Here is a 25356-nt window from a genome sequence, read left to right on the forward strand (position 1 = left end):
GGACAGGATACAGCAATTTAGAAGACAAAATTACTCTACTCTCTCCAGCAGGCCCTTGCCTCCTGTTTTCTACACACACTGCCTGAAGGGGGAGGGGGTGAAGAAAAGCAGAAAGCTATTTTCTGTTGCTGGAGATTGAGCATAAGTCTGACATCATACATATGCTTCTTCCACAGCACACTGTTTGGGAAAGCCTAAACTAGGCAGCTAATGCTCAAGCTTATTGAATAGCCACTAGAGGAAACTGGTTCCTACCTGCTAATTCTTTTTCCTTGAGTCCTACCAGTCCAGGCAGCTTTACTGTACTTTTAGGTACTTTAGACACTGTGCCCCTGCAATCTCCCAGTAAATCTATATCTAGAGCCAAAGCAAAAAGTCAGCAACCCCTTACAAGCAGGTGTAATCAAACTCTGATGATCAAAAAACTAGGCCAGGGTACCCTTCACCAAGAGAGTATGAAAGTTCTGAATAAAACTACAAATCAAAATTCTTCTTACACTACTCTATATACATAGTAGAGCAGGCTTCAGTTTAAATGGGTGGAATGGTCTGGAAGGACTCAAGGAAAGGAAAGCAGCAGGTAAGAATCAATTTCTTCTTCATCATCATCATCCACCAGACCAATCTAGATGGATGGGATGTACCCAGGCCACATTAATTCAGAAGGGAATGTAAAAAAAACACAAACACACACACACAACACACCGTGCTTGCAAGACATCTGCCCCAAAAGCAGCTGCATCAGAATCCCATATATCCAATCTGTAACATTTGGCAAAAGGTAGAGAGAGAAGACCAAGTCGCCACCTTACAAATAAATTGCAGACACCCCAATTAACTCTCTGCCCAAGAGGCTGCCTGGCTCCTAATAGAGTGAGCTTTTAGGCCTTCCGGAAATGCAAAATCTTTACAAATCTAATCCATCTGGCAAAAGAATCCTTTGATGCCTTTTCACCTTTCTTGAGATCACTGAACATCAAAAAAAGATTTGTCTTCTGAAAAACATTTGTAACCTTCAAATACCTTAGAAGAACCCTATGAACATCCAGTATGTGAAGATCCCTGAACTGGACCGCCAGCATCAAAACTGGATTTCAGAAAAGAAGGCAACTCCACCGACTGAGCTAAATGAAAATATACTACCTTGGGAAAAAAATCATGGAACTGTATGAATTGAAATCCAATGCTTTGAAAACAGGAAGAAAGCATCGCTGCAGGACAAGGCTTGTAGCTCCGAAATATGCCTCGCCAAGCAAATTGCTACTAGGAAAACTATTTTAAGTATCAAATCTAATGGGCTCAAACGCAATTGTGCACAAGGCCTTTAAAACCAAATTGAGATTCCACGAAGGTACCAATTTCCTAAGCAGAGAATGCAAATGCTTCACACCTCTATGCAAATCTGGGTGCAAAGCCAAAGAAGCTCTCTACACCTTTCAATGTAACAAGATCATGCAGCTACTTCAACCTTCAGGAACTTCAGCACTAGCCCCTTCTGCAAACCTTTCTGTAAAAAAAGGAAAACTTCATTGAAACAGAGGCCTCAAAGGGAGACAATGCAGATTCCCAACACCAGACTTCCAAAATTTTCCAAACCTGAACTTGTGCAAATGGAAGTTAATGCCTTCCTGGCTTGCAGCAATGTCAAAATCACCTCTTCCAAATAGCCCTCGTCTCTTAACCTTCTTCTCTCAAGATCCAACCCATGAGACAAAAGCAATCCACTTATTCCTTACAGAAGCATTCACTTTCTTCAAAATGTATTTACTTATTTAAACTCATTTATTACCCACCTATATCAGATCCCCTGAGCTACAGAACAGGTCAAAATTGTCTTCCTTCTTTGGTACCTCAAAATATATGGAATAAAGACCCAGACCCTGTTCTCTCTCTGGAACCAGTACCATCACTGCCAGTTGAAGATAACTGTCTAGAGAAGACCTCACAACCTCTTTCTTTTGAAAAACATGGGAATACCATGAATGTGTCAACTACTGGACATGCAAATTCTAAAATGTAACCAACTCTGATAATGGAAAGAACCCACTTGTCTGTAGTTATCTGGGCCCACTTTCCGTAAAATTGGGACAACCATCTTCTGATTTGTATGACCAAAGAGTGAACACTTTGGACCTCTAGAATCCTTAAGTCCCCCTGAATTGATGGTGATACTATCTCAAGTAACTCTTTGACCTCCCAGAAAGGACTGCACTTTGATACTGAACTGCCTCCAAGAAGAACTCTTCCTTGGTTGATAGCATCTTGCTTCCAGGAACTTTGGCCCATTTGGAAACACATTAAGAACCTCCTTGGGTTTGTCTTCTGGTATTTTATGAGACTTAAGACTCCCTGAGATGCCTGACTAAATTCTCTAGATCCTCTCCAAAGAAAAGCTTTCCTTGAAAGGGCTGATTAGTGAGCTGTGATTTTGGATCAGACATCCAATGCCCAACTGCACAGCCACAGCAAACTCTAGCTATCACTGAAGTAGCCAGCTTCCAGCTGTTCGATTTCTCTTTCTGATATGTCTCTCAGTGCTGGGTATGAGAAGCTATTGCACCCAGCATAAACATGCCCGAGCCATAACACTGGAACACATGGCTGCCCAGGGCTGAGACCTCAAAAGGTCAATTAGAGGGGATACCGCTAGCTTCCTAACCTGGGCATCCTTGAGAGCTGCACTCCCTTCAACAGAAATATATATATTTTTTTTAAACAGTTGTACTAATGCATCCACTTTAGGCTACTTTAATTGTGCTAAGGCTTCCTCAGGCAGGGGATATAATTTTGCCATGGACTTGCTAAACTTTAGCTTCTGGCATATCCCGTGCCATAAAGACTAAAGCCTTAGCCATTCTTGGAAAAGCTTTCGCTGATCCCCCAAGTCCTTCTGAAATATAATCTTCTCCCTCCTGTTCAGGCTCACCTCTTTTCTATGATGGCCAACTCCACCACAGCCTGAGTAATCATGGTGGTCAATTCCTCGCTCTCAAATAGATGCACCACTCTAGCATCAGCCTCTTCCTGCCATGGGCCTTTCTTCTTCCTCCAAAATACCCATTTCAGATTTACTATCCCCAACGAGCTTTCTCCATAAAATCCACCTCAGATTCAAGCTCAGGGTCCAGCTGCAGCTGTTTAGGGTGAGGAGGAGCTGGAAATGACCCACAAGGTGTCCCCTGTGGACCAGAACTGCCAATTCCTGAGCCCTCCTTAAATAAAAATACCTTATGCATGAGCATAAACTCAGGTGAAAGAGGCTCCAAAGAAGCCTGATCCAACTAATTTTGCACTTGTTACCACAGTTTGTTTATACTTCATTCTTCAGAAGCCAGGATTTGGGGGGGGGGGGGGGGGGGGAGGAAATCTGAAAAGGCTTCCCTGCCTACTCCTTTAGCCTCTGAAGGACACAAAATGGCCACTGTTCCTACTTGGTAGTAAAGTGTTCGCCCGAATGTCCCTTTCCTCCCCCTGTGCAAGAACAGCACAACCCCAGGGTCTGAATTGGACTGCTCCAGCCCCCAATCACAGGGCACTTGTTCCCACATTCAGCAGGAGTAGCCATAATGTGACCACTACATGGCTTTAATAATAATAAAAAAAAACCAAAACACACCCACTCTTACCCCCTTCTCCAAGCATGAAATAACTCGTACTGTGGGCAATCTGCTGTAGAAACCAGCACTCATTTCCCCTGCTCTGGCTCTTGGACAAAGCTTTTTTTTTTTTTTTTTTTTTTTTTTTTTAAAGCAATAGAAAAATATACTTCCCCAAGTCAATTTCCTCTGGAGCCAAGAAAGGCTCAGTCACGGAGGGGAGGGGATTGCAGAGGAAAGAAGCCAAAATGACTGGCTCATCACTAAAATGTACAAGCACACCAAAGGCCACCAAATCCCCTGCTCATTTCTATTCAATCAGGAGATAGCCCTGAAGGCCTCAAAATTCCTAGAAGCAATTGTCTACCAGAACATCTGTCTGTAGATTTGACACCCCTAGCATCTACTAGAGACAGAGAATACTGGGAGACTGCAGGTGGCACTGTCTAAAGTACATAGAAGTACAGTAAAGTTGTTGTTCTCGGTCTCCATATGCTAATAGTGGAGAAAATCCCATCTGTCTGAACTGGTATAGGGAAACTATAAAGAAAAGTGAATTTAAAATAATCAGGTACCTCATTTAATTAACAGAAAAGCAAATTTTTGTGTTATATACAACACACCAACAATGCTACAATTTGCTTTGCAAGAAATAGCAGCTTGCACTGCCAGTTGTCCAGACTAGACTAAAATTTAAATGTCGGCAAAGAATGATCCATCACAGGCTCTAGATTATGGAACAAATTATACTGTATTATAATTTCAGAACATAAAAGTAATTGAAAACCATGGTAAAACAGACTTACAGCAAATCCATTAACAGCTGCTATGATCGGCTTCTTGACCTCAGAAACTTTCCCCCAATTAGAAAGAAAATTGGAATTAACACAATCTTGGAAGGATTTGCTCTGCATCTCTTTTATGTCTGCTCCAGCTGAAAGAAAGCAGTCAAAATACAGATAATTATATGGTGGAATTAATTCTTATCTGAAAATTTCCTTTTCTTGAAGTAGGGCAAGCCAGTCCACACCAGTGGGTTGTGCACTCCAACCAGCAGGTGGAAACTGAGAATGACTCCTCGCTGATGTCCCTCTAATATAGCTTATCATAGACATCAGTCAGCCAATATTTTCTTCAAAAGCCAGCTGTGGACACTAAACCACCTAAACATTATTGCATCCTACCAATAATCACTATTTGAAATACAATGTTCTTCCATTATTTAATTATTCAATTCTCTCTTTTTTTTTTAAACAATGGAAAGACTGGACTCGGCTCTGCCAACAATAGTCTCATAGGAAAAAACCATAAACGAATATTGTAAAACAAAACTCACTTACCAGGTACGGCGCAAGTCCATGAGCATCCAAGATCCTCATAATACAATATGTTCCTTAATAAGGATCTCACCCAATAGAAGAAAGTCAACGGCCTCAAGGCAGCCTAGGGCGGTTGGTGGACTGGCTTGCCCTACTTCGAGGAAAGGAAATTATCAGGGAAAACGTAATTTCACCTCCCTCTTCATCCAGGCAAGCCAGTCCACACCTGTGTGATGTACCAAAGCTACTCCCCAGAAGGGGCGGGAGGCTGCCTAAGGCCCAAGCAAAGAATGAATCCTCCTGTGCAGCCAAATCTAACCGATAGTCTCTTGCAGGAGTATGCAAGGAAGACCACGTCGCTGCTCTACAGATTTCCGGAGAAAGCAAATGCAATTCTGCCCAAGAAATTGCCTGTGCCTGGGTCAAATGAGCTCTTATCTGCTTTGGAAGAGGTTTCCCGGCATCCACATATGCCACTGTCACCACTTCCTTAATCTACCGAACCACTGCCTCCCTTTTCTTCACGTCACGGTGAAGGAGAAAGAGCCAATCCATTTTATAAAAGACATTGGTAACCTCCAGATAACCAAATAAATGCTGCTGCACATCTAAAGGCTGCAATTTCCTGAATTCCTATCTATCCAAATCTCTATTTAAGGATGGTAGAAAAACAGACCGATTCAAATGGAAATCTGAAACCACCTTTGGAAGAAAGGCAGGTACTCTCCTTAACTGGACCCTATACGGCGTGATAACAAAAAAGGGTTCTCTACACAACAATGCATGCAATTCCAAAATCCGCCTCGCCGAACAAATAGTGACCATAAACAGTGTCTTCATGGTCAACAACCGCAAGCAAATACCCAGAGGACGAAAAGTCAGACCCACAAAAAAAAAAAAAAAAAAAGGGAGAGAACTAGATTCAAATCCCACAAAGGCACTGGGAAACACAAGGGGGGAGGGGGGTGGTCTAAAGTGCTTCACACCCCTTAGAAACCTAGAAACGTCTGGATGCAAAGAGAGGGACCCTCCCCTGTATGCGTCCCAGATAACACGCTATGGTAGCCACCTGCACCTTGAGCATGTTCAAGGCTAAACCTTTACTCAGACCTTCCTGTAAAAACTCCAAGATCAAAGGAATAGATACTGAAGCAGGAAGACAAGAGTGGTCCTGACACCAAAGTTCAAAGACCCGAATATAGGCCAAGGAGGCGGAAAATGTATGCGCTCGCAAAATAGTTTCCTCCACTGGACCCGAATATCCCTGGTTCAACAGTCGAGCCCTCTCAAAGGCCAAACCATAAGACAAAACCAATCCAGATTGTTGTGATCAGACTGTCGCAGGAGCCCCCCTGAGTAGAGAGATAGCTGCCATAGATCCTCCGCCAGCAGATAGAGATCCAAGTACCACAGCATACGCGTGCCAATCCAGGGCCACCAGGAGCACCAAGCCTGGATGCCAATCAAGGGCCACGGTGGAAATGCATATAGCCTGTGGCCAAGACTGAATCAAACATCCACTCCGAGCGCTACAACATCCCAGGTCAGACTAAGTACGATCCACTTTTGCATTCTTGTGGCTTGCCATCAGAAACAGAAAAGGCCAACCCCATTGTTCCATAAGCCGAAACACTTTGGGGACCAATTCCCATTCTCTGGATCCAACTCGTGACGATCAAGATAATCCGCCACATGATGTCAGCTCCTCCTATATGAAAAGCTGACAATGCTAACAAATGTTGTTCCAATCACAGAAGGAGATCCATTTCCTGAGAGACTTCTTGACTTTGAGTCTTCGTCCCCCTTGATCATTTAAGTAGGCCACAGCTGTCACGTTGTCCGAAATTATTTTCACTGTTTTTCCCTCCAACCAGGGCTCAAACTGCAGGAAGTCTAGCCGAACTGTTCAAACTTCCAGCTAATGGACCACGGTGTTTCTTCGGGAGACCACTGCCCTGCATCACTAGCTCCTGACAGTAAGCTCTCCAACCCTATAGGCTTGCATCTGAAGTGGCCACCAACCAGTCGGGAGTCTCCAGCTCCATTCGTTTCTCCAGATGCTCCCGGTGTAACCACCAGAGCAACTGTCATCTCGCCTCTGGTGGCAAGATTAATGGCACATTGTACTCCCGAGACTGAGGATTCCAGCAGGCCAGAAGGGACCTCTGTAGAGTTTGCATATGCGCGCGTGCCCAAGAACTACCTCTTTCGTTGTGGCCACTGATCCCAGTGTCTGTTGGTACGATCATACTGATGGAGACCACCAATCTCAGGGCTCAGCCCTGCCCCCATATCTTCTGAATGCGGAGCTCTGATACTGCTCAGGGCAAGGTGTTTCTTCCAAACCAGACATCCAAATACTCCAGAACCTGAGAAGGCTGCAGATTGCTCTTGGCCAAATTCACTACCCATCACAAATGCTACAGCAACTGAACCACCCTGCTTGATACCTCCCGACTAACTGCATCCAACTTGGCTCAGATTAGCCAATCATCTAAAAAGGATGAACTAGAAATCCCTCCTTGAGGAGAGCCGTGGCCACTATCACCTTGAAAAAGGTCCTGGGCACTGTAGCCAAACCAAAAGGCAATGCCTGAAACTGGTAACGGCAGCCTAAGACTGCAAAGTGCAATTAATGCTAATGCTGTTTGCAAACCAGAACGTGTAAGTAAGCCTCCAAGAGATCTAGAGAAGAAACTCTCCCCTCTATACCGCCTTGATGACAGACCATAAGGTTTCCATTTGGAAATGGGTAATCCGAAGGGCTTGACTGACCCCCTTTAGATCTAGAATAGGTCGAAAGGAGTCCACCTTTTTTGTAACCATGAAGTAAATGGAACAGCCTGTACCTTCCTGACCCTCTGAAACCAGAACAATGGCCTTCAGAGTGAGCAATCTCTGCAATGTAGCCTGAACCACTGCCCACTTTTCTACGGAATGGCAAGCAGAAACCATAAAAGTGGCAGAGAGGAAGGATAAGCTCCAAAAAGTGTACCTGGAACACCACCTCCAAGACCCACTGGTCAGAAGTGATATGGGCCCACCTCCACTAAAATTGAGATAAGTGTCTGCCTATCTCTGGAACCAGAGGCACCATCTTTACCTTGTTTCTTTGCTCGAAAGGACAGACCTCCCAAATGAGTGGGACCTCTGATTACTCGAACTTCTGGAAAAGCGAACACACCGAATGCTCCGAAAGCGCCCCTTCACTAACAAAAACTGGGGAGTTTTCTCCAATTGGAGTTTTCTCCAATTCCTCCCCAAATAATAAGCGCCACTTAAAAGGGAAACTTGGTGAGATTGGACTTTGAAATAGTATCAGCAGACCAGTTCCACAGCCAGAGTAGTCTTTGGGCTGCAATCACCGAAGCCATCCCTCGAGCAGCTGTATGCACCAAATCATATCCTGTATCTGCCAAGAATGCAGCTCCCGGCTCCAAAGCCTCCTGGGCTAATTGTAATCTGGCCCTGGCCACCATACAAGAGCAAGCAGAGATTTGGAGATTCATGGCCATTGCCTCAAAAGCCTGTTTCAAAATCGCCTCACTCTTTTGATCCTGGGTATCTTAAAGCTGCACCTCCTTCCACCGGAATGCACTGAGCAAACCAAGTCGTCCACCTTGGGAAACCAGAGCTGCTTCCTAACTTTAGGCTCCATAGGGTACAAACCCGCTAGTGAGCGACCCTTTAAAATTAGCCTCAGAGGAACTCCATTCCAAATTGATCAATTCTTGAACAGCCTTGTGCAGAAGAAAAAAAAAACAAACAAAAAACAAAACAAAACAGGATGCCTTTCGCAAACTAACCACCACAGGATCCTTCTTCGGATCCTGAGCCACTACAGCCAAGCCCTCCTCACAACCAAGGGCCTTCAGGGTCTTTAAAATCAAAGCAGACATCTCAACTTTGTGAAAGAGCTGAAGCATTGTCCTTTGCAACTCTGCATCTGGAGGAATCTCCCCGCTCTTCTAAAAATGCCTTGTTGGGATCCCCCACCTAGGATCCAGACTCTTCCCAGGAGTCTCCCAAAGGATCCGCATCTTCATCTTTGCCCCCAGCATGCTACCTTCTCTGCATTATCCGTCGGGTGGGGGTGAGGACTCCTTTGACCACTTCCGCGATCCTGAGGAGGGAGACCGCTGCTGCAGGTGCTCCCGAGATTCTACCCGGGACCCTTTCTGCCCTTTACAAAAAAACTTGCAGGCCTTTAAAAAAAATTCCACCCATGACACATGGAAAGATCCATTGCCTCCCCGGAGGACGCTACACTTCCCTCTTGTGACCTTGGACCTCCTTAAGTCCCTGTGGGGACATCTCCTTGAGCCTCCAAGCATTTCTGGTAAATGCTCAATCTCCTGGGACTAATTGCCCACATTCGACAGGCAGAGGAGATGCACAACTTTTTTCTGTACTGCTCTCCCTACACCATTTCTCCCCTGTGCGTGCCTCAGCAGCAGTACTGCAAACTCAAAATGGCACCTGCCACGTGGTTTCACACTGCCGTGGCCTCCTGTCGGCTCCAAAACTAGCACTTCAGTCCCTGCTCGCAACACGGCCCATGCTGCTTCCTCTCCTCAGAGCGCGATCGCTGCTGCTGTCTCTGCCGATGTGGTTTTTTTGGGTTTTTTTGCTTGCAAACTTTATTCGCCACGCTGAAACCAGGTAAGGACCCATAGCTGAACACCAGAGAAAACCGGGGCAGGGAGAAGGCAGAGGAGAGGAGGAAAGACAAGTTAACAGGGCTGAGCCCATGGCTTCCTTATCCTACCGCACTCTCCTTACAGGAACCCTCCCTCTGTCAGAAGGAGAGCTAGGGCACCATCCTTCACCTCACCCCTGTCCTGAAGTTTCACTCATCTGAGGGAGGGAGCAAAAGCTATCACCACAGGTCAGAACAGCCTGTTCAATCCTGGCAGGCTGAAGTCCGCAAGCAAAGATGTATGTCCACCACCTACTGGAGATGGAGAAATACTGGCTGTTGTCTGATGAGCTATATGAGAGGGACGTCAGGCGAGGAGAGTTCTCTGTCTCCACCTGCTGGTTGGAGTGCACAATCCACTAGTGTGGACTGGCTTGCCCAGATGAAGAGGAAATCAACATTTACATTTATTTTGAAGTTCTTTCAAGAGGAACTGGAACTAAAATCTACCAAACTTTATCCTCTGAGCGCGATACTGAGAAGTTTTAATGTTATAACTAACTGTGCGTGCATAACTAAAGTCTGCAAGTACAAAGTACTAACAGACTTGAGCTTGAATTTTTAAACCTGACTAGTGTTTGCCCAAGTCTGCTTTGAAAATCAGGGCAGATTTGCACACTTACATTTATACCAGCTCTGAAGCAGACAAAGTGTGCATATACATTTCCATGTGTACATCTGAAAACAAAGTATGTGCATAAATGATTTTCCTACCCTAACTTTGCACTCCCTTGCCGATGCTTCATGTACTTAAAAACATGCTCACATTTTTACACGCACAAAGTAGTAGATGCGCAGCTTACTTATTTTTCTGAAAGGGTTTATTCTGCCTCTGTACTATGTTTCTTTATTATGCTGCCTTCCAGTGCCATTTTGTGATATTGCACAGCTTTTCTCTTATTGGATATGCTCTTGTTTACTCTCTCTCTCTAGGTCTATGTTCTCTTTTTCCTATTGGTCCTCTGATTGAAAGCAATCTGGGACTGTCCAACTTCCTGCTGAGGTTCAGTTGGAAACAGGCTCTTTAAAGCTAACAGCTCTCCGATATCCTCTTCAAGCTCTTAAGAAGCCAGCATTATTTCACCTCTAAGTCGATTTCCCATCTGCTGCTAGCCCTCCCTATTTACTAGTGGCTACAACTTCTACTACAGTTGCAATGGTTTTCGTCTGATTGCCGAGCTCCAAAGACTCCTAACAGCTGAACCAGACTGCTGTCTGTACATTTATTCTTCTCACTAGTCACTGAGTACTGAATTGTTTTCTTCATTCTAATAAACATTGTTTGGCATTTAAGAACAGAGTTCTCTGATCTTTGGAAGCCGGGAAAGAAAGTTTAGCTGTCTGACTAGGAATTCGAACTAGACAGTGAACTCCAAGGGCAGGAGAAAGTCAATGCGCTTCATTTAAAACAGCTAGTATTCAGGAAAGATCACAGTACAGAAAACAACCTTAACAGCTCTAACCAATGAAGTAAGAATGTATACGAATAAGGAAAAGGAGGTTATGATGTTGTCAATTGATATGAGTTCAGTTTGACGCATTACAGATCATAACTTTTAGGCCGACTGAGGGAGTTAGGAAGGAGGACAATATTACGGTAGTTCAAATCTCTTGGAGCAATTCTTCCAAGTAGGCTGGGGCCAGAATGTATCAATCAAAAGATGACACGTGAAGTTCTGCAAAAGCTTTGTACTTGCCCCTCTTTTTAATTTATTCTTAGCTATTCTAATTCAAAGTCAAGGTTTTAGCGGTTTATCTATATGCTGACATTCAGATCCTTGTCTTTTCTTAATTCAGATCCTGCAGCTGAAGTTCTTAGATTTAATCAATGTCTTGATAGTCTGGCTGTATTCATAAAGTAAATCCCCCCCAAAAAAAATTCAGAGGCCATTTGGTTTAGTAGATGCAATATCGAGGACCAACTAACTCCACAGATGAGGGTCTATTATACCACTAGAAGAAGTAATAAGAATCTGGATAACTCACTGTCTAATCAGATTTGTCTCACTTATTTTCTATACATTATAATTTGTAGATTAAAGCCCTTTTTAGGCAAAGCAGAACCTACTACTCTTACATGTTCCTTAATGGCATCTCACATGGTCTACCATAACGCTCTGCATATGGGGATTTTGGATGTTTCATAGAGGGTTCAACTCAGGGGCAGCAGAATGCCTTTTTGGTTTTGGGGGAGGGGGAGCCAACCAAATCCCACTCCTTCTCTTTTTTCCTGTCTTCCTCTACCCCACCCTCTCTTTTTTTGCCCAACCCCACCTCTCTCTCTCTCTTCCCAACTGAGCAGCCGCAGGAAGAGACAAGGGAAGGTGCTTTGGCCACATCCTCCTCTGCCACCCAGTTCAACTACTGCTTTGAATCATGCAGCTGTACCAGAGTCCTATGCAGTTCAAAGCAGTCAGGCCCAGAGCTGCAGAGGTGGAGGATGCAGCTCAGGTCTCCTCTTCTTGCAGCCAAATAGCTGCTGCCTGTCGAGCCGGCCGCAGATCTCCTGCAAAACCACTGCAGGAAGGGCCAGATTTTGGTGAGGCCATGGCCCACCCCATTCTGACACCTATGGTTCAACTGCTGCAAAATTCAGCAGCTAGAGTAATTCTGGGTTCCTCGAAATATGAGCATGTTACAGTTAATTCGGGAAGTTCACTTTTTGCCAGTTAAGAGTAGGACTGTTTAAGCTCCTTTGTCTTACTTATAAAGTTATCATCATCAAGGGGGTCCCACCTGGATAATCTTTTAGTTCTATACAAAAAAGTCAATTAGGACCTTCAACCTTCTCAACTTGATTAAAGCTTCATCGCCTCACAAAATAAGATTGGAAAATACCCAAGACAGACTTCTTCCCAATAACAGGCACTACTTTTATAGAATTCTCTCCCCTGAGAGACAGATAGAGAAAAATTTAGATTTAGGGATCTTCTTAAAGCCTGGCTATATACTCAGATTTTTAATGAATTAAAAATAGGATATTATGAGTTTTTTTGTGCTTTTTTTTAAATTTTGTTAGATAAATATCTATCACTGAAAACAAATCAATACAGAAAATACATTTATGTAGGGTTTTCTGTACTATTATTGTGTGGGAAATATGCGCTTGCCAGCAAGCCATTTCATCAGGTTTAAACACTAACTTCCCTTCTCCCTGACCTTTGCCTGAATAAAAGCATCACTTGTGCTTAAGCCTCTCTGCCTAGGAAAGGATACCTGACTTCATGTATTTCTCTGGCTTATAATTAATCCTGATAGCCTGAAAGTAGGGCTGGGTTTTCCCTAGTCAGAGGCAGGACAAAGTCAGGAGGTATAGATTTCAGCAGCCAATGATATGATCCGTGCACACCCCCTGAGCCAAAGCCAATGGTGTAATGACTCTTCTGTTGCTATGGGAAAGTAGCCAATCATGTAATGATACATCATCTGCCTTTGTATGAATGTACAATAAAAGGAAGAGGCTCGGGAGGACAAACCCTCTTTGCCTCTTTGCCTTCTCTCTTCCTGCCTGCCATGAAAGCTGTCTGATGTGCCTCTTCATTACTCCTACATTATTGGTTATTCATATTTTAATAATTTTACTGTACATCGTTTTGCTTATATGGAAAATCAGTATAGCAAAATAAAATTCATAGCCAGACCCCCAGAAGAGGGGTAGTGAGGGTGGTGGTGGTGATTTAGATGAAAAATCACCAAACCTTTGAGATCAAAACACCCTTGTAGCGAGCTCAGTCAGCTTCCTTCAGTACATTGTAAATTAGGTACTGATCTCTATCTGGCTATTATATCATCCTTCACCCATATAAAAAACAGCCTGTTATGATCAAAAAATAGTTTTCTATCCATGGATTACCCACCTGCAAAGGCTTTATCACTGCCAGTGATGACAATGGCTCCAATGCCAGGATCTTCATCAAATGATTCACAAGCCTGTATCAGCTCCATCATCAGACCGTCACAGAGCGCATTTAAGGCTTTAGGACGGTTCAGTTGGATCATGCCAACATTCTGCCGTTCCCCTCTCTTCTCCACCAAAATGTACTGATATTGAGAGCCTTCAAAACAAAAAACAGTAAGAAAAAAAGTTGCTATTACAGTTTCTGCAAATAAAGACTACAGATTTAAAATGTCATTTTACTGTACATGAACTGCCTTTCATACTTTTTTTTTTTTTTTTTGGAACACTTGAGATAGAAAGATCCTTCCGTACATCTCTGAATCTCAAAGTACTTCATTGATAAAGATAAGCACACATATGTACAGCCAGCTCCATGGCAGTGTTGACATTTTATTTCTATCAAGCACCAACATGTTGCACTACAGCATGGGGAGAGGCTGTTAAAGACAGGATGAAAGTAAACGACTGAATGCAAGTAGTAAAAAATAAATAAACAAATAAAAAGACACACACACTTAGCTCCCGGGGTTTTTGCCACCGAGTTCTAAACACTAGTTCAGTTAACACTTTTATAAACAGAAAGCTAAAAATCTGTCTTGGAATTTTAAAGATCAGAAACTAGCTGAAATTAAAATCTGTCACTTTTGGACATTTATGCTTTTCTGTTCTTTGCAGTTTTGACTTTTTAGTACATCTCGCAGTAATGAACTCACACCTGACTGCTATCATGCCACCTGCCAGAGGAGGAACCTTTGAGCATTAGACAAGACAAAGAAAGCAAGTTCTTACCCAAAAACAGGTTTCTCTGTAGAAAGTTGAATGAATTAACCATAATGCATGGGTGACGTCATCCGACAGTACAGACATGGTTTTAGCATTCTGCTGAGGTGGTCCGCTAATGTATTCTGGATTTTTGGAAGGTAAATTGCCCAGAAATGCGATGTCCTCCCCATGACTAGAGTCAGAAGGCCTACAGCTCCAAGTGGTTGATTGGTAGATTACGCTCCAGTGGGGATCACAATTCTTAGATTCACACTGCACTGGAATGTGTCCCGTGCTCTCCCAACCGCCCACACACACTTGGTGGAGGCATTGGTAGATTGTCACTTGATGTGGTGGAATATACAGTGAGCTCCATCTTTAGAACTTTCAAATTCATCCATCACTGAAGGCATATTCTCATCCCAAAAAATCACATTAATCTTAGAGGAGTTTCTTCCCTGTGTTGGTGGGATTGATGACAAGAAGGAGAAGGAAGAATCTTCCTACCTAGACTTCACTCTGAAGAGAATTTTGCTGGTTGGCTTTATGTCAAGGCTTGAGGCTGCAGTCCACTAGCACTTTCCTTATGGCCTTGTATTGGAAGTCTGTCTGGGTGGTGGCCACATTTCACCTGACTCAAAGGGTTATGTTTATTACAAGAATCTGGGAACTGGAGTTGGTGCCCAGGCAGTCCCCAGGTATGAAGGTAAACAACTAACAGATGTGCTAAACAGACTGGTGAGATCTGATGAGAATATTGAGAAGGAGAAGCAACATTCCTGCCTCCTGTTCCAAGCAGTTGCTAGCTATTTTAAGTGTAAAAGTAAAGATTAGATTATACAGATTTGAGTCTTCTGGAAGTGGTGGAGTAGACCTATTCCTTGGGTTTGACATCAATCAGAATAGGAAAATTGGTTCTTACCTGCTAATTTTTGTTCCTGTAGTACCACGGATCAGTCCAGACCACTGGGTTATGCTTCCCTTCCAGCAGATGGAGACAGAGAAAAACTTGAAAGGCACCCCCGTTTAGTCTGGTGTACCACCTGCGATCCTTCAGTATAATCAATACCATAGCAGAATGGAGTAAATTTAAGAACCAATGGCTAAACCAAAAACATTCTGAACAATAAACTTTGAAACTATGCACATGTAAGGAGTACTGATTTGTATATTTCCAATACTTTTGTTTTCTCAATATACCCTGCAGAAAAATGTGACAAATACCGAGCAGACTCTCCAGAACATTATACCCTGGGTGGGCGTCTGGACTGATCCGTGGTACTACAGGTAAGAACCAAATTTTCCTTTCCCTTTCCGTACCCGGATCAGTCCAGACCGCTGGGATGTACCCAAGCTGGGTGGGACCTGGAGAGTCCCACTTGAAGAACACTGCTGCCAAAACAATTGACATCTGGGGCTTGGGACGGTTTTAGAACCTTTGGCTAAATTTATTGAGATTCCTTTTTACAAGAACATGTGGGGAAAATTGGTTCTTATATTAAAGACTCCACTGATTTCATCAATAAAATTTCGGCGTTACCGATCCCCTGTGGTGAATGGATATTAGTTACGGCAGACATCATTTCGTTATATACGAATATTCCTCAGATGGAAGCCTTTAAGGTTATAAAAAGCTTATTGATGCGATTACATGTCTCTGCTAATAGATTACAATTCCTATTACAACTTACAGAAATTGGACTAGACATGCGGATGAGTGAGGAAAAACAGCAGCTTTTGATGTGAATGAAGATTTGTAACAATACCATCGGGAGTACATTGTATCCGTACTATAAACCTTGGAAACCCTATGAAGAAAAGTGGTTCCATATTGTAAAAAGTCTTGAGGCATTTGTGCACTTTATTGTGAGAAATTATATAAATTATTCTGTGTCATTAGTGTGGTGGTTTTAAAGTATGAATGGGAGTGATTGTGCTTTGCTGATTTTATGGTGTAATTGTTTACATGTTTAATAATAAATAAGATTGCACATTAATTGTATATGTTACATTTCTCTGTGTATGTATAGAATTAGCTTTCAGAGAAATTAGTGTTATATTGTCCCTAGGTGTTGTTTGCCATAGGTACCCCGAGAACAGCAGACCGGTGCCCCTATCCACTGTCGGCATTGACAAAACCGATCCATCAGTGCAGATGCAGCCGATGCAGATGTCAGTCTCAGACTTCCTCGACCAGAAGACTTTCTTCATCTTACAGAGTCGAGCACAAATGTTACTTAGGGGTCATCTGGGCGCACATGCAGCAACCCCGGATGTCATGCGATGCCCCCAGGCAGAGGACACATATCTCATGAGGGTCCACGATGGACATAGTCCTCGAGCACTGGGGCACTGAGGAAAACTGGATGAGGTCATGAACAAAAAGAAGGGAAATAAACGAGAGCAATGATGGTGGATGGGCACTGAGGCATCGCTGTGGGGGGGGGGGGGGGGGAGAATAGAAGCGGGAAAACAAAAAAAAACCAAAAAAGACACTTACCGAGAAAGCCGAAAAACCTAAGGAGCCTACGGGGAGGAACAGAAAGGGACCTGGCATCAATGGAAATGCGAAAAAACTCTGAATTTAACCAGTGAAGGTTTTCCAAGGCAATTTTCTAGGAAAGCAAACTTACTTAACCACGAGGGGGAAAAAAAAAAAAAAAGACGACACTGAAGAGGGAGCCTGGTAGACGCGTAGTATAGGGCATGCTCTAAGTTCCAGAAACTTTGACATAAGTTTTCTGTGCCGGGCTCCATCCAATGTCACACATGTGTGAGGACTAACATCTTATTTGTCCTAGGAGAACATCTCCGCAACCATAGAAGACATGGCAATCAATTCCAAGGCTTGCCGCACAAATCAAACTGGAAGTGCCACAGAACACCTGCAACCACAGGCTCCACAGTGCTGGCTCCTCCCAGGCTTCTCCATTGTGTGCCAGAGATCAGAGGTCAAAAATGACCTCTCCTGAATGGGTACATACCCCCAAAGGTAGACAAACACCGTTCACCTTAAAATTTGCACAATCCTAAATGAGAAAACTGTTCCCACCTGCTGGGGATCCTCTTCCTTCTCTCCCCCAAACTTCAAGCAGGCTCAGAAGGCGAAGGGGAGCAGGAAGCAGGGGAAGGAGAGAACAGAGCAACTTTCCCACAGAAGAGGAGAAATTATGTTGCGTAGCTTCAACGACATGAAGATCTAACAACTGCCTGCAGAAGATACTTCCTCCAGCATGCTAACAAGCTACACAACTAACTCAAGGACACTGTACTCTCAAACAAGAGAAGGTCTCCCAACATATTCCTAAGAGAGACATCTCTCCGTTTCCTGCAAGAGAACCAGCTACTGGACCAGCTGTGCAAGCGATGGATCAAAAAGCCTCTTCTGTTAACTGGAAAGATAAGAGGAAAAACACTGACCTGGCGCACACAGTGAGACCTATAATAATGTGGGTGAGAGAGTACAGCAGCATCAGCAACTGACTGACCAGACAATGGCATCTTATTTCCCTTGCTTCTGGCTAAAGAGGGAAACAGAATGGCTTGGCTGAGAGAGAATCCTCTTCATCAGGTGGTGGCTAAGCATAGAAAGATGTTTGTGGGAAGCTGGCTTACTGTAGGTTCTAACTTTGTGCTTTGGTACGTACAGTGGCGTGCGGCGACATTCTAAGAAGAGGATTCAGTAAATGCACAACATCTCCTTCCCTCCCCCTGGCATAATTACATACTTTTCCCTCTCCCCTAACTACCTGGTTTTTCCTGTCCTCAACATCACCATCCCCACACCTTCATCCCCCAAGAGTGATTTTAAAGTCCCAATAAGTGAGACGGAAGGCCAGTGAGTTTTTTCTCTCAGTGCCTAGCAGTCTTGCTCCCCAGCCACCTCTCCCAGTCCCCAGCAGTGGTCATGAGAAATCCCATCCTAGCTCAGTGCTTGGTCCAGCAGGGTGCCTCGTTAGTGGCCAGGCTGCCCCCTCTCCTCCCCCCTCTCTATAGAGGACAGGCTGCAGCCTGCATGCAGCCAAAGGCTATTTGTCTCTGGCTCCACAGCCTTTTTTTTTTTTTTTTTAAGGGATTAAAGGGCAAATCAAGCAGTTGAAGAAAAAGGTGCTACACACCTCCTGAAAAAAAAAAAAAAAAGCCCTGAATACTGTAGTATGATTGGCCTCTTCTGTGTCTATTCCCTCACGCTTCCTGGGAGTCCTGTTAGTAGCTATAATAATTATTTGTTAAGAGAGGATGGTTTTGATTTGTGGGAAAGTGTCTGTGCTCATAATGTCATCCAGAAATGTTTCGGCATACTGGCATAAGGTGGAAAAAGGCTGGCAATCCTTTAATCTGATTAGACCTCGTGCTAATGCTTGTGTCCACCCAGCATTATGCTAACCCTATCATTCTCCCCCTGGTATCTAAGGGAATTGACAGAATCGAACATATTTTATCAATACAGTGATGTCATAAACACACATTGATAACAGCAAGTCCCTTAATAAAATAAACTCAGCTAGGCAAGTTACATGAACTTCTTTGCTGATGTGAAAGCAATTGGCAGAATATGTAATAAAATATGAAATAAAATTGTGTGCCAATCATGACAAAAAATACATTTAAATAAATCAGCATTACTGTTATGCAAGGTGAGATTATCAAAACTGAAGTGAAATGAATACATGTATTAATCAAAACTAACAAGGAATAAATCGAAACTATACACCATAGAAGTCATAGTAAAAATAGTAAATGCATCATAAGGGCAAAACTTCTATGGTGTATAGTTTTGATTTATTCCTTGTTAGTTTTGATTAATCTTTGATTGGTAAAACAGTATATAAATGTGTTAAATAAATAAATGTCGTTATAAAAAAGCACTAAATAAATAAATCTATAAGGCGCAACTATATAATTTTATATATATAGAAAGAAAGAGAGAGAGTTTTGCACCTTAGATTTATTTAGTGCTTTTTTTATACCGACATTCATTTAACACATTTATATACCGTTTTACCAATCGAAGATTGAACAAAGTGGTATATAGCCATAAAAATAAAAATAATTCAAATAAACTAAAATATAAAAAAGATAGAATAAAAATACAAATAATATCTTGCTCAATAAAATTAAAATCTCTAAAAGGAATAAAACCAAGTATTACATTATAAAAAAAACCAAAAAAAAAACCAGGGGGTTATAACTTTTAACATTAACAGAGGAAAAGGCAAATGTTACAATAAAACAAGGGTGATGGAACTAGGGAGAAGAAGCCAGCGGCAGAAAGAAACTAACTATAACATCATTTACAATGTCTGAAAATGGAGTGAACTGACTAGACATCATTAGTATATGACCTGTGGCATAGCTGAGACGGGCCTGAATTAGGGGAAAGCTTGTTGAAACAGCCAGGTCTTGAGTTTTTTTTTTATTAGGGAATATATATATATATATAGTTATAGTAATTAGTATACATATTATATATTAGGGAATAGTCGCCTTAAGAAATTTTCTCCACTCACTGTGGTTTCTCATGCTTTTGTTGCAAGAAAGACAGAAAGGTGCAAGGTGAGATATATATTTATAAAGTTTCTGGATATAGATATACAGATAGATATATATTTAAACCAATTAGGCAACAAAAGCATGAGAAACCCACAGTGGATGGAGAAAATTTCTTAAGGCAACCATTAGCAGAAGGCGACCATTCCCTAAAAAGACCCATGAGGGTCTCCCAAATTTCTTATGTCTATAGCTAGTTGGACTAATAGTTTGGAGTCAGTGGAAATTTTATTGGTCTTTACCAAAGAAATGTTAAAGCCAAATAGCATGGGCAAAAGCTCAGGAACAGGAATGGAGAGATCACTAGGAATATGTACGGTGTGGGGACATGACAGAGATGAGCACCCAGGAGGCCTTGTGGCGCTTTATGTCCAGGATGGCATAGAGTCCAACAGGATAAACACCTGGCAAAAATGGTGGGATGGACAGTGAAATGCTAAGAGAAATTAGGGAAGCTAACCAAATTGGTAGTGTGGTAATAATGGGAGACTTCAATTACCTGTCAGTATCAAGGTGGAAACAAATTAAATTTAATAATAATAGCTATAGAAGGTGTCAGCAAGCCTGACGTTGTGTGACTTTGACCAAGATACCAACCGGTCTTCTCAATCATTCACCTTCTTTGTATTTTAAATTATTCAAAAATATTTTTTGTTTAAGTTTTTTGCTGTCTTTTTCTTAAAAATAGTCCTCCATCGGTAAAAGGTAGACTCTTAATAAATTTTGCTTTAACATATGATAGCCCAACATGGCCAGTTTCACTCTTAAGCTTCCTCAGGGGCATATGAAAAACATATAGAAGAGTCTTTATCCCATTCATCAGGACATAGCGTCTCAACATTTGAAACCGGAACAGAGATTTGGTGAGAGAGGTAACCGTGGTGGGGCCACTTGGCAATAGTGATCATATGATCAAATATGATGTAATGACTGGAAGGGGGTAAGCAAATCCACGGCTCTCGTGCTAAGCTTTCAAAAGGGAAACTTTGATAAAATAAAAAAAATAGAAAAAAAAAACTGAAAGGAGCAGCTACAAAGGTAAAAAGTGTGCAAGAGGCGTGGTCATTGTTAAAAAATAACATTCTAGTAGTACAGTCCAGATGTATTCCACACATTAAGAAAGGTGGAAAGAAGGCAAAATGATTACCGGCACGGTTAAAAGGGGAGGTGAAAGAAGCTATTTTAGCCAAAATATCTTCATTCAAAATTGGAAGAAGGATCCAAAAGAAGAAAATAGGATAATGCATAAGCGTTGGCAAGTTAAATGTAAGACATTGATAAGACAGGCTAAGAGAGAATTTGAAAAGAAGTTGGCCGTAGAGGCAAAAACTCACAGTAAAAACTTTTTAAAATATATCTGAAGCAGAAAGCCTGTGAGGGAGTCAGTTGGATGTTAGATGATCGAGGGATTAAAGGGGCACTTAAAGAAGATAAGGCCATCGCAGAAAGATTAAATGATTTCTTTGCATCGGTGTTTACTAAAGAGTATGTTGGGGAGATACCTGTTCCAGAGAAGGTTTTCATGGGTAATGATTCAGATGGACTGAACCAAATCACGGTGAACCAAGATGATGTGGTAGGCCTGATTGACAAACTTAAGAGTAGTAAATCACCTGGACCGGATGGTATACACCCCAGAGTTCTGAAGGAACTGAAAGATGAAATTTCAGAACTTTTAGTAAAACTTTGTAACCTATCATTAAAATCATCCATTGTACGTGAAGACTGGAGGATAGCTAATGTAACCCCAATATTTAAAAAGGGCTCCAGGGGCGATCTGGGAAACTACAGATAGGTTAGCCTGACTTCCGTGCCAGGAAAAATAGTGGAAATTGTTCTAAATATCAAAATCACAGAACATATAGAAAGACATGGTTTAATGAAACAAAGTCAGCATGGCTTTACCCAAGGCAAGTCTTGCCTCATAAATCTGCTTCACTTTTTTGAAGGAGTTAATAAACAGGTGAACCGGTAGATGTAGTGTACTTGGATTTTAAGAAGGTGTTTGACAAAGTTCCTCATGAGAGGCTTCTAGGAAAAGTAAAAAGTCATGGGATAGGTGGCGATGTCCTTTCGTGGATTGCAAACTGGCTAAAATACAGGAAACAGAGTAGGATTAAATGGACAATTTTCTCAGTGGAAGGGAGTGGGCAGTGCAGAGCCTCAGGGATCTGTATTGGGACCCTTACTTTTCAATATATTTATACATGATCTGAAAATAAATACGAGTGAGGTAATCAAATTTGCAGGTGATACAAAATTTTTCAGAGTAGTTAAATCACAAGCAGATTGTGCTAAATTGCAAGACCACCTTGTGAGACTGGAAAATTGGACATCCAAATGGCAGATGAAATTTAATGTGGATAAGTGCAAGGTGATGCATATAGGGAAAAATAACCCATGCTATAGTTACACAATGTTAGGTTTCATACTAAGAGCTACCACCCAAGAAAGAGATCTAGGCGCCATAGTGGATAACACATTGAAATCATCGGTTCAGTGTGCTGCGGCAGTCAAAAAAGCAAACAATGTTGGGGATTATTAGAAAGGGAATGATGAATAAAACGGAAAATGTCATAATGCCTCTATCGCTCCATGGTGAGACCGCACCTTGAATACTGTGTACAATTCTGGTCGCCGCATCTCAAAAAAAAGATATAGTTGCGATGGTGAAGGTACAGAGAAGGGCGACCAAAATGATAAGGGGACCGGAACAGCTCCCCTATGAGGAAAGACTAAAGAAGTTAGGACTTTTCAGCTTGGAGAAGAGATGGTTGAGGGGGGATACGATAGGGGTGTTTAAAATCATGAGAGGTCTAGAACGGGTAGATGTGAATCGGTTATTTACTCTTTCGGATAGTAGAAAGACTAGGGGGCACGCCATGAAGTTAGCATGTGGCACATTTAAAACTAATCGGAGAAAATTCTTTTTTACTCAACGCACAATTAAACTCTGGAATTTGTTGCCAGAGAATGCGGTTAGTGCAGTTAGTAAAGCTGTGTTTAAAAAAGGATTGGATAAGTTCTTGGAGGAAGTGTCCATTACCTGCTATTTTAAGTTGACTTAGAAATAGCCACTGCTATTACTAGAAACAATAGCATGGAATAGACTTAGTTTTTGGGCATTTGCCAGGTTCTTATGGCCTGGATTGGCCACTGTTGGAAACAGGATGCTGGGCTTGATGGACCTTTGGTCTGACCCAGTATAGCATGTTCTTATGCTCTTATCAAGCTAGAACGAGATATGCATGCATTATGGTGTTAATGCATGCGTTAATGCCATAACGCATTTGGATAAATGACCCTGCAAGTTTGCAGACCCCTGCACTAGGCAAACTAGGCACCCACCTATAGCACGATGAGATGAGGTGCATCAGCAGCAGAACCAGACAGGTATCTGTCAATCCATCCACCTACTGTGCCAGTACAAACTGCCAGCCTTATCCAGTGATCTGAAACAGGTGCTATTACCACTGTGGTGGACCAATGAAGCACTTAGGTGCAGCATCATGCTGAGGAGGGGCAGAACTATATTCCATGCTCTAGACCAGTGGTCCCCGACCCTGTCCTGAGGGCCCACCAGCCAATTGGGTTTTCAAGATATCCACAATGAATATGTATGAGAGAAAATTTGCATGCACTGCCTCCATAACATCAATTTTTCTCTCATGCATATTCATTGTGGATATCCTGAAAACCTGACTGGCTGGTGGGCCCCCAGGGCAGGGTTGGGGACCACTGCTCTAGACCAGAGGGGGATGACCTACAGCATGCACAGATGCAAGTGACAACAGCAGAGAAGCACCAGAGTCATTTGCAGCATGTGCACTCTGAATACAAGAAACCAGTGAGAGTTTTAGTGGTGCAATGTGGCATAGGGAGATTTCTTTTCTTCCAGCCACTGCTGCAGACCACACTGCTGCTATTTAAGGAACCACAGACAGTGGCCCCAGATGAAAGGAGAATGGCTGCAGTTCTGCTGGAGCCTGACGCACACCCCTGGTAGGAGGAAGGGAGAGGGGATCCCAGATGGCTGGACTGATGAATGCTGCTGGGGCAGAGCAGAAGGTGGGACAGTCTGAGGAGAGGAAGGAGGAGGATAATACAGATGGGTCAAAGGTTTTTACTTGGTGGGGGAGAAAAGCTGTGGATTTTTTTATCCTTGTAAATTTTAAGGATTGGAACTTATCTGATGTCCATTTTGAAATATTTTATTGTTGTGTGGATCTTTTGTAGATTTTTTTAAACTAGTTTTTATAAAAGTCACCATATTGTGTGTATGTGGGCAGCATGCACATAGCTGAAGGTTCAGCTAGGGCATCTAATACCCTTTCACTGACCTTGCTCCAGAGGAGCACAGTCAGCAAAAATTATCAAACTGTTCCTTAAAAGTGTATCCTACTGGAATGCAGTGCTGAGCATGCCCGCCTCCTCTGTGATCTGTGGCTTAGCACGCGTCATCTGCAACAGTTCCCTGATAGGACAGGGAGGGAGAAGAGGGGACATGGAGCAGTTAATCTCACTATTTTAGATGTAGCAGTAGAGTGTATACTACTTTTTGTAAGTGGCTCAGTTCTGCTGCTGCTCATTACCAAGAATAGGTTTAGTTACAACAGATATTAAATTTAACCTGCCATCCAAAGTCTGTGTTGCATTTTTTGGTAGGGTGCCCGAGAACACAAAACCCTCCAATAGGAAATTAACACAAATCTCCTCCTCCTGAACACGCTGAGCTCTAAAAGCCACAGAGTCTTTGAACAAAACTTTAATCTCCACAAGTGACACCTTATTACAGCAATAAGCCAAGATGTTGTAGTCAGTAACTGAGCGATAGGGGAGCGCAAGTGTCGCCGCCCCCCGCCCGTCAAACGACCCTGGCTGTGCATTCTTGCTACAGGCGCTCGGGTAGCTCTCTACGTCTCTACCTCACTGACTTTTTCAACAATGCAGATCTTCTCGCACACACGTTCCCCGGTTTATTGCAACCACCTACACCCGCCGCCACTCCTGGGCTTTGCTGGGCACACTCCGGACTTGGCATTACTCGATACCGATGGCGAAGGAAAACAGACGCGGCAGCAACCCCGACCCCGGAACGCACTTACCCGCAGCGTAAGTACGCCGGGCAGCGGTGGACAACGGCCGCAGTCCCCGGACTGCCCACCTGCAAGCACCCCACATTGCTCAAGCAGCAAGGAGACAAACGCTCGCGATTCGCCCGCTTACAGCAGCCTGAGCGCCTTCTCTTCTCGCGAGAATTTGTGGAAAGGGGGCGGGACGGGAGGAGGTAAGGCCCGTCTGGGTCACGTGACGTGCGTCTTTGTACTAAGTCGGAGAGACATGCGTCTGGAAGTCGACTTTGATAAGGGCATAGGCTGACAGGTTGACATTTTAAGGAAAAGCTTAGTTGAACAAGAAAATTCTGTTACATTATTGGATTTATGTGAGACCTAAAAAAGTAATAAAAAGGTCCATTATTACTTAAAGTTACTAAATCACAGCAGATTCAGTGTGAGTTACTGTTAACAATCT

The 25356-nt window shown here is 42.9% G+C and overlaps 1 protein-coding gene across 1 annotated transcript in view; it reads right to left on the minus strand.

Moving 5' to 3' along the window:
- The window catches only part of ECHS1 (enoyl-CoA hydratase, short chain 1), a 68200-nt gene extending 43113 nt beyond the window's left edge, over window positions 1–25087 (minus strand). The window contains exons 1-3 of the mRNA XM_029609598.1: window positions 24930–25087; window positions 13472–13669; window positions 4403–4530 (exon numbers count right to left, since the gene is read on the minus strand). Of these exons, the coding sequence (XP_029465458.1) occupies window positions 4403–4530; window positions 13472–13669; window positions 24930–25005 (402 nt within the window). The 5' untranslated portion in view covers window positions 25006–25087. The remainder of the gene's footprint in view (window positions 1–4402; window positions 4531–13471; window positions 13670–24929) is intronic.
- Window positions 25088–25356: the final 269 nt, after the last annotated feature.

Source organism: Rhinatrema bivittatum, chromosome 7 (genome assembly GCF_901001135.1).
Source record: "Rhinatrema bivittatum chromosome 7, aRhiBiv1.1, whole genome shotgun sequence".
NCBI classification, from domain to species: domain Eukaryota; kingdom Metazoa; phylum Chordata; class Amphibia; order Gymnophiona; family Rhinatrematidae; genus Rhinatrema; species Rhinatrema bivittatum.